Raw genomic sequence first — 10,048 nt, forward strand, 5'->3', positions numbered from 1 at the left:
CGTTCACCATCTTTGTGGCCCTCCGCTGGACTCTTTCCAAGAGATCCCTGTCTTTTTTGTACTGGGAGCCCAGAACTGGACACAGTACTCCAGATGAGGCCTTACCAGGGCAGAGTAGAGGGGGAGGATCACCTCCCTCGACCTGCTGGCCACGCTCTTCTTAATGCACCCCAGAATGCCATTGGCCTTTTTGGCCACGAGGGCACACTGCTGGCTCATGGCCAACCTGTTGTCCACCAGGACGCCCAGGTCCCTCTCTGCAGAGCTCCTCTCCAGCAGCTCATCCCCCAGCCTGTATTGGTGCATGCAATTATTCCTCCCTAGGTGTAAGACCCTACACTTGCTTTTGTTGAACCTTTTTGTTGAAGAGTAGTGACGAGCATTAGCATGGGTTCCGTTGTTAAAATAAGAGAGAGACCAACATTTTCTCTAGTTGGAAAAATTAATTTTTCATCTTAAGTAGAGCAACATCTTGGAAAAATCCTCTAATGCTTATAATTTTACAGAAGAATTCAGTATTTTTGTATTTTTTAATACTCTTATCTTTTAATATGCAGAGACTGAATAGTCCTTGAGGTAGTGTAAAGGAAAGTGCAGTGAACGCTTTCAAACGTAAACTTAAAGCTTGGAATTAACAAAGCCCTTCACTTACCATATTCCTTGACTTCACTTTATCTGTTCTGAGAAAATCCCACATCTTCAGTGTATGATGGCTATCATCAGTCTTTGTTTCATTGAAGTGATGAGGTACATTTCAGCAACTACAATTCCTACCAGCTATTTAGCAAGTGAGATTGAGTGTTTTAAAGTATAGTGAATTATGTTTTCTTTCTTCCCCGTTGTAGAAAAATTACCTGACTACAGGTGAAGTAGATCCTTATACTCAGGGATTATCTCTTCCTATTGATGAACGAAGGTCTGCCAAGGTGAGTGCCTGGAGGAAATTAAATGATGTGCAACTTGAAAATGAACCCAGATGTCTTAACTGTTACACAAAAATTGTTTCTGCATGCACTTACAGAGCACTTGAGGTGTTTAAAAGCTCTCCTGCTTGTGCTTGTTCTTGTCCAGCCGTGCATACCAATTAAATAAAAGACACTGTTTTTTCTTGTACTTGTGTATACCTTCCTAATTTTTTACTCTTATTCCAGTCTGATGATAAGATCAATTTGAAAAATATTTACTTACAGTGGTTTCTATAGTGATATCACTGCTTAACAGAAAGTATAATTTCTGCTATATGCAACTTGTTTTAATTTCTTTCACTATACATTTACATATCTGCACACTACCTGCTTATTGTCATGTGATCATTATTTTAAACAGATAAATCCAGGAATGTAAAATAAAAGCTGATCTGGTATTTCACAAATTGCCTACTGTTAGTACAGTTTTCCCATGTTCATTTTTTCTTTGAGAGAACTATACTAATGCATTTGATGAGAAACACACATTCTCTTCATGTAACCTCTTCTGATCTCTGAGATGTCTAGTTTTGTTTTCGTATGTTGGAGAAATGTATCAACCAAGTCAGTCTCTGTTATTGGATGTTGGTGGAGGTTAGACGTGAAGATGCAACACCCATGTATGGATTTTATTAACTTCTGACCCATTGTTCTGAGGCATGAAGGCCTAAAACTGTCTTATGGAGGGTCACTTGACTCTTGAAGCCCTCACAGTTTGCTTTATATTACCTCTTCCTTTTTTGTGCTTTCTTGTGAATTGATCCATGACACTGAAACAGCAGAAATATTGTCATTTATTAAATATTTTTGCTGACTCGTTGGTTACTACTGGTTTATAAGGATCTTTAAAACCCTGGTCAACATGCAAGGGAAAGAGCTGGAGGACAACTAGACTGTTGCTGCATTCTTAGCCCTGTGGATGTATATTTTTTAAACCTGTGTTGTTTTAGAATTACATTCTTGCTCTGTGTTTGTGGCTATACAGTCACTGTTATCTGGCATGTGACTTCTGCTATGGAATGTGTTGTTCCCGTCCTAGCTGTGCTTATAAATTCTTTCTGCCTTCTTTTGTCCTGACAATAATGTTTGGGCTGCTGATGAGCCATGAGACCTCAAACGAATGAAAAGCATTATGAAGAAGCCCCTGATCCCTGAAATTATATTAGTGTGAAGACAAAGGGAGGCAGCAAGAGTGAAATGCCTGGGGAAGGGGAAGAATGTGTTTGTGCCAGATTAAGTTGGCTTCAAGTTTTTGGGAATGGTGAAAAATATTTTTGATTAATTCTGTGAAGAATAAAGACATCTGAACTTGGGATTTTTTTATTTATTTATTTATTTATTTATTTTTGTTATAGCAGTTTGATATTCAGTTGAGATTTTGTATAGAAGTGTGTTGTATTCTCTTTATCCATTTATGTACTGCTACTGTAGAAACTAAAAGCTGCCAGAAGGTGTCCTGTTGTGCCCTGCTAAATAGTCAGCCTCTCTGCAGATAATGTTTAGAGGGTAACACTTACCTGATACAGAAAACAAAAATGTAAAATGCACTTGCATTTTTGTTTTCTGTACTAGGTAAAATGTGCAGTCACCCAGCATACTGATGTTTCTGCTGGGTGTTTTTCTAGCTTTTAAGGATGTTGCTAGTTTCTCAACGTAGGGGGATACCCATCTGGCAGCTTTCATAGCTGTCTGCAGTTTCTGCAGGCTTTATGGTGCCCTGCAAAGACATCCCTTATTTCTTGGATAAAGTGAAGAGATTAAGTTAAAAGCTGCTACTCAAAATGCAAAATTGATTCACTTCTTAATGTCTGTTTTAGGAGAAACTACGTCTTGAAAGAAACAAGGACTACAATCAGTATCTCAGGGATAAAGAAGAATGGAATGAAAAGCTAAGGAAATTAGCAAAGAAAAGCACAGAGGTAATTCACTTTTACTGAAGTTGATAGAAAACAGAACATAAATGATCTTGTTGGTTATTCATCCTTGACTAAAACATGCAAAACAAGACAAAAGGAGCAAAGAATGTTTTTTACCTAGGCCACATTTTCATGGATGGTGTCTAGTGATTCCTGATTATGAGCCATATGGCACAGTGCAGTGCTTGATTTTTACTTGTCGTGTCTGTGTGGTAGAAGAATGCTTTCATTCCTCCATGTCTCTGAAACTGGTCTCCACTTCATTCTTGGTGGTAGAAGTGGTGGCTAAAGAAGAGACAGCTCTCATTGGACAAAATATTGAGGACCACACAGTGCTGCTCTGCTTTTCCTCAGTCTGTGTTCAGTCCAGGAGAAAGCAAGACAGGTGCTAGCTGTCCAGTATATGATGCCGTGCAGTTGTGAGTCAAAATAATGTCTTTATTCTTGAATACAGACTGAGCATGTATTTGGTAGATCTCAGATTCTGAGCTGAAGCCTTTCATTTAATGTGTTGATGTGTTTCAGTGCCAGGGACAATTTCTCATTTAGAGATTCTTAGGTTATTGGCAGCGTGAATTTGCCACCATTGCCTTATCCAACCTGACAATTTCAAATGGCTACCCAAACTTTCTTTGTGTGAACTTTGGAAAGAAAGGGATCAGACTTCATACATTTGTCTCCCTTGTTTCTCTCTTAATTGCTCAAAATCTTAGGTGAAGGGCCTGTAAAGGTATAGCTGTTTTTTTCCCTCAGTCAGGTTTTGAATGAAAACTTGCTTTTGTATTCCTCGAATGTGATTTGCTTATATTCAAATTTTTAAATATTTTTTCCCATTAAACAGCATCAGATGGACAGGAATAAAAAACCTATTGCTGTTACCAGGCTCCAGCCTGAGTTACATCCAGATGTAGAGTCCCGTAGTACAGCTGCAGAACCTCTCAGGAAAGATGCCTTTACTTCCACAGAAGGTTATGAAGAGCTGCTAAATAAGCGACGGCTGGAAGAAGACAGGTACCGTAGGCTAGATGATGAAATTGAATTAAGAAGTCGACTATTAAATAAAAGACTTGATGAAGATTTGGATGTTCCTAGTAGAAGACATCGGGTATTTGCAAGCCAATCTCTAATTCCTAGTAGAAGGTATCACAGACTTGATGAGGATCGTGATTTTGATCGAAGATACTACAGAACGGACTATGATCCTGAGATAAGTGAAGAATTAGATCCTAGATTTAGATGTGAAAGTGCTTATGAGAGAAAACCTCCCCGGCTTTATTATTCTGAAAGGTATCTTTAACTCTGTTTTCTACTTTATTTCTGTAGTCCTTGTTAACAGCCATGGTTTGCTCTCAATGGAAGTTATACAAGATTCACGTGTGAAAACAGAATTTTTGGACTTTTTTCAGAAAATAATTTTGTCATTGTTTCTGAAAAATGTTTAAAAATGGAACAAATACCTAATCAAGTCTATAATCAAGGTGGCATTTTATATACAAACCAAGGGTACTGATGAAGTTACACCAGAAAAAGTACTTCTTATAAGTACAAATTGATCAGAATATATGTGTTTGTGAACAGCTCAAGATAAAACAGAATTAACACTTCTAGAAATAACAGAAGACAAATTCTGCCACCCTCAATGGCGTTAAGTACTGCAATTGTGTTGAATTTTTAGTTGCTGGTGGACTGACTAAATGATCTTTTGAGTCATTGTTTACAAGGATAATATTCTAGATAGTATTGCAAATGAGTATCTGGAAAAAATCCCTAAGTTGCTCTTCTACTGGAAATACGTTTTCTAAATGGAATGAGTCATGCTTCTTTTCTAGTATCGAGTGGCAGTAGAGTACGATAATATTGAAAAGTATTTTTGTAGAGATATTACTTCTCAGCACTTCTAGTGTTTAAAAAAAGAAATCATAAAGGCATGAAGTTAAGCAAGTAAGTATGGGGAAAATGTGTGGAAGCATTTGGGAGGTGCAGATTGTATGTCCAAGTATGCTTAAAAGTGTCTATTTCCTCATGTAATGCTTCTGAAAAAGATTGGCTGAATGGAAGCACAGTGGTCAGAAAGACAGCAGGAGCAAGGCTATCTGTTTCTGTTGAATGTAGTTTGGAAAAGAGAGTGCAAAATGTAGAAATTTCTAATTTCTACCAATGTTGTGCCACAGGATGGAGCAAAGGAAGTCTTAAGTAGGATCTTCTTGTCCAACGTATTTGCAGAATGAAACAGCGTAGAAACTTGATTCAGCATCTAACAAAGATAGCTGAAGTGTCAGTGTTTTTTGGGAAAAAAAGCACTGTTGTAAAACCTCTATGCTAGTTACTACTTTGCAGACTTTTTAACTTGAAAATGGCCTGTCATCATTTTTATATTAAATGCCATTTGTAGTCCAGTGTTTTTTGTCCTTCAGAAGGAGCTCCACTTCATCTTTTACAAACTGCAGTCGGTCTTTCCTCAAGAAGAAAAATCTTGCCACTGACAGTTGAGCTTCTAAAGATTTCATGTTCTTCTTAACAGTTTTCAGATGTAGTCAACCTTTTCCAGATCTTGTTTGATTTATAACAGAAACTAAGATGCTAAGTCAGTGTTTAATAATTTGTTTGCATCCTTTTGCCTCTGATTATTGGCTGTAACTTAAATTGCAGAGATTCACAGAGCTGTGGATTTTCATACACGAAAAAATGTTTCTTTCTATATTTACATTGGATTTCTTTGGTTTTATTTTTTTAATAGGCATTCCATGACTTTGCCCAACTTTGGAAAATATACCTTTGTCTTTTGTGTGCTTTATTTTTTCATTGAATACCTATTCTCGCCTTAGTTTCTCGAAGTAACTGGTCATTCTCATTACAGAGTAATTTTTAGGGCTAGAAAAGCCTGTAAATCCAGCTACCCTAGATGTTTTCAGGAAAAACTCACTTGTGCTTATGCGGTTTTTAGCATCTTTAGAATTATTTGGAGTTTCTTTTTTATTTCTTCACATGTGAACGCTTTGAACTTCAGCTCCTGAATTTAGGTATTTGCCATGTTCCCTGTCTTTAATCTTGGTCGAATGTCATCAGGTGCATAGTGAACAATAGGTTGTCATTAAAAAAGCTGGAATGACTGTTTCATTACATTTACCCAACAGCTGTGGTTGTTAAGCCCACAGTTGTTGTGGGCTTAATCCATTGGGATTAAGAGCAAGATGAGTTTCAATCACTGCAGTCCAAACGCCCAAGTGTGTGATCCTACATCACTTCTGAGATCTTGTCTAGGGTTGCCACCAGTGGTAGGATTGTGGTCGTATCAGTATAAACAACAAAGAGTGATAAAACTTGTCAGGGAAACTGGCTCTGCAGTGAAGAATTTCATAGAATCACCAAGGTTTGAAAAGACCTCCAGGATCATCTAGGCCAACTGTCCACCTGCCACCAATATTTCTCCACTAAACCATGTCCCTTAGTACAACATGCAAATAATTCTTGAACACCTGGTGATGATGATTCCACCATCTCCCTGGGTAGCACATTCCAGCACATGACCACTCTTTTTGGGAATAAATTTTCCCTAACTTCCAACCTGAACCTCCCCTTGTGCAGCTTGAGGCCATTCCCTCTAGTCCTATTGCTCGTTACATGCGAGAAGGTGCTGACCCCCACCTTGCAGGTAGTTACAGAGAGTGATAAGGTCTCCCCTGAGCCTCCTTTTCTCCAGACTGAGCAATTCCAGCTCCTTCAGGCGCTCCTCATAAGACTTGTGCTCCAGATCCTTCACCAGCTTAGTTGCCCTTTTCTGGACATGCTCCAGGGCCTCAGTGTCTTCCTTGTTGTGAGGGGAATATCCCTTTTTGTAAGGAAAAGTGAAATCTACACAGGAAAGTCGAGCTAGCGCGCAGTCAGCCAGACATTCAAGTAAAAAGATATTTTGTGAGAGATGTGGTATCCCTTTGGCTTCAAGGCTGAATGAAAGCAGACTTGGGAATTTGAATTCCAGACAAAGTGTTGCTCTGACAATGCTAGCAAAGTGAACTGTTTCTAAAAAAAAATTGCCTAGTATTTTCCAAATTGGTTCTGTTATCCAGTGTGCAATCAATCAGGCTGAGGATCCATCGGCTGCACCTTTCATTTTGGATTAGATGTTTTTAGGCAAGTATGATTGAGTATTTTCTATTTCTTTAAGGCCCGATCTGGATGGGATAGTAAGAGATCTACCTGCAGATTATGAAGATGAATTAAAGGAGAGATCACACGTGCAGCGGATCTCGCGAACTGGAAATTTTAGGTCTAGTATAAAAAGTGTTTTGTACTACAAAATCATGGTGAGAGGAAAAGCCTTATTTAAAATCCCTAATCCAAAATTACCCATACTTTTCTTACAGCTAAGCTACTAAGCTAAGATATAAATGCATCTGTCACGTTTTACACAAAGCGTAACTAAATTCTCGAATCTGATCTTTCTGCTTTCTTGTTTGTTCTTGCCAGAAATCAGGCACAGATTAGTTCTTTAGCTAATGAACCTGCCAAGTCTGCTCCTGAAATGACATATGCTACAGGCCTCATTCTTGGTATGTATAGAAACTTATCTAATGACATAATTAGTTTTTCTTTGTGCATTTCACTTTTTCTTCGTACTTATTTTCCCTGATACTGGTAAATAAGTGTTATTTATGAAGAGAAAATAATAGTAGTAAAAATTAGACCTTTTCCCACTTAACTTTGTAATTCTGAAGGGCCCAAGTTTCTTCTTAGTTTTTCTCAGGGTATAAAGCTCACATACATTCTTCCTTTTTTTTTTTTTAATGGTACAAAGTGTTGGAGAAACATTAACCTGTACATTTTCAAAGACACCACAACCTGATACTCCAAAATGAATCCCAGAAGTATGGGAATGGGTGGTGTTCAAAATTGTGTGCAAAAACAGACAATTCTGATTATCTCTTGCTGCTTAAATGTAGCCATTATATTTATCAGTGAACATCATTATTGAGCTTATTGGAGAGAAGTACTGCTAAAAAAGCAGCTTTCCTAGCTAAAATCAGAAAATAAGACAGGAGCAAGAAAATTGATTCTTCAGATGCAAGCCTTTGAAGGCAGGCTAGATTTTAGTTGGTGGCAAAATTGGATAACTTGTTGTTGCATGATATCAGCATTAGTTTCTGTTTATTTTTACATGTGAGTGTACCTGATCTTCAGTGTATGTGGCTAGATGATTTTTCAGTGGTTTGAAGGCAGAGTTAAAATCACAGTGCTGTAACTGTCAGCCTCTCCAACCTGTTTGCAAACATCTCACTGTACTCACCTGAGTTATGACTTTGTCTTCCTCACAGAAGATTATAACTAGATTGTGTGAAAGTTGAAATGTTTGGAAATAGGAAGTGATTTCAGTCACAAGTCACAAGCCAGGAGGTTCTCTTGCATACTTTGGTCACTTTGCACTCACAGCACAATAACTGAAAGAAACTTGAGGCAATCGTGAATCGTGGGTATTTATTTTCCTTCTTTTTTTTTTTTTAAAAACCTTTCTTTCTCCAGCCCACTTCACTGGTCGGGTCTAAGTCACTGATGATCTAGAGATATGTCTTTTTATTGTTGTTTGCTTTTGTAATTTATTATTAATGGAAAGCTCCACACATACACTGGAGAAATTACCAAAATTGGAGGGTTTTTTTTTTCAAGTTCATAAAATTCATGTGAGATGTAATCACTGTTTCCTTTTACATATGCATATCTGCCAATACTTCTCTAATTCATAGTAGTCATGGAAACCATCTTAAAGTAAACCAGTATGCTTTTTTCCCCACGGGTTTGGCTGTTTTTTGTTTTAACTTTCTTCTTGTCCAAAGTGATGGTTCATAATTTGGAAATGCCCCAGTGCAGCTTCCTTAGTGGAGGAGCGTAAGAGGAAAAGAATTAAAAAGAATGTAAAATTGAAGTAACACTTCTTCAGTCATTGTATCGTTGTGTTGTCTGTATGGGAACTGCTGAATCACTGCCTGAACCTCTGATGGACCACCTGAGGCAAGCAATGAATCAGCCACGGGAGCACAGGTGAAGGCAATTCGGCTGTGCTATGGAAGGAGTGGAGCCTGGCTCCATCTCTGCTAATTCCCATTTAAGTGCTGACTGCCACTGAGGAAGGATCTCTTCCTGGAGATCACTCCTTGTGGAGAATGTCGCGAGCCTACAACACCAGTAAGCATTTTCCATTTATTATCTTCCTATTGCGATAATCTTACTTAGCCTAACTTTCCTGTGTATTTCTTTATCAGTGAATATACAGCTGTTATAATTTATACAGTTGCCTCATGGCGTATCCTGCTGTGTTTCATGTTTCTGGTTTGACTGACTTGCAGTGCATTTGCCCACTGCGTTTGTGTATTTTGTGAAGGGTTTACGTACTGTGTGACCATTTCCATTAGGTGATCAAGACCTAGAACTTCTCCAAAGGAAAAAGGAGAAATACAGGCAAGAATTAATTGAACAGATGGCTGAACAACAGCGAAATAAGAGGCGGTAATGGAAAGTTACTTTATTTTTAAAAGAGAATGTCTGAAGTTTAAAGGAATTTCATTAACTGAATGTGATAATTTTCAAGCTAACTAGGTTAATTACATCTAATTAAGTTGGGGGTATGAGAACTTTCGTTTTTAATAAATTCACCAGGTTTCAGCTTTCTTGGTGGTAGAAGAGTGAGTAATTACTTTGAAAAGTTGAAAATGAATCTTTATTTTCCTCCAGTTTAGGAGAGTAACCTTTCACTTTCAAGGTTCTTGACCATATGACTTATGCAGAATAATAAAATGCCAATTTCTTGCTTATGTATTAGTAGTTGCTTGCTGAATAACAGTAGAGATATACACAAACACACTATTAGGCCAATGAAAGGATAATGAATTAAAAAGTTACTTTTGAGAGCTTCACTGTGATTGAAAATTGTACGTATTGAACAAACCTGGGACTGGAAATCACAATATATTATTTATTAGTATAGTTCTGAATAATTTATTTGAATATGTTTATCAAAAACTTATCCTTACTCCAGAAGAAATGAAATAGAAGTGTGTTGCAATGTAATAACTGTGTTTTCAGAGTTAAGCCATTTCAGAGTTGTGATATTTGTGCTTTGAAAAAAATGAGTCTAGTTATTACTGCTTTCTGATTTGACTTTTTTTTTTTTTTTTT

The 10,048-nt window shown here is 37.6% G+C and overlaps 1 protein-coding gene across 2 annotated transcripts; it reads left to right on the forward strand.

The window, feature by feature from the left end:
- Nucleotides 1–289: 289 nt before the first annotated feature.
- Nucleotides 290–10,021, forward strand: LOC104910350 (centrosome and spindle pole-associated protein 1-like). 2 transcript variants are annotated; one of them, XM_010708989.3, is made up of 7 exons: nt 293–747; nt 846–926; nt 2,783–2,884; nt 3,723–4,168; nt 7,047–7,148; nt 7,349–7,431; nt 9,286–10,015. In XM_010708989.3, exons 4-7 carry the CDS (start codon nt 3,729–3,731, stop codon nt 9,381–9,383), a joined length of 723 nt encoding a protein of 240 aa, XP_010707291.1. In that variant the 5' UTR covers nt 293–747; nt 846–926; nt 2,783–2,884; nt 3,723–3,728; the 3' UTR covers nt 9,384–10,015. The 2 variants fall into 2 exon arrangements, with proteins under 2 accessions (XP_010707293.1, XP_010707291.1); XM_010708991.3 differs by lacking the exon at nt 7,047–7,148 and having other exon boundaries at nt 290–747; nt 9,286–10,021.
- The last annotated feature ends 27 nt before the right edge of the window (nt 10,022–10,048 follow it).

The sequence above is a fragment of the Meleagris gallopavo genome, chromosome 3, assembly GCF_000146605.3.
Source record: "Meleagris gallopavo isolate NT-WF06-2002-E0010 breed Aviagen turkey brand Nicholas breeding stock chromosome 3, Turkey_5.1, whole genome shotgun sequence".
NCBI classification, from domain to species: domain Eukaryota; kingdom Metazoa; phylum Chordata; class Aves; order Galliformes; family Phasianidae; genus Meleagris; species Meleagris gallopavo.

What these genes read in the sequence shown, in the direction of transcription:
- LOC104910350 (XM_010708989.3), top strand. Translation starts at nt 3,729, where the DNA reads ATGGACAGGAATAAAAAACCTATTGCTGTTACCAGGCTCCAGCCTGAG. An exon ending in CGGCTTTATTATTCTGAAAG is followed by an intron (nt 4,169 to 7,046) that starts GTATCTTTAACT and finishes TATTTCTTTAAG; the next exon opens with GCCCGATCTGGATGGGATAG. An exon ending in TCGCGAACTGGAAATTTTAG is followed by an intron (nt 7,149 to 7,348) that starts GTCTAGTATAAA and finishes TGTTCTTGCCAG; the next exon opens with AAATCAGGCACAGATTAGTT.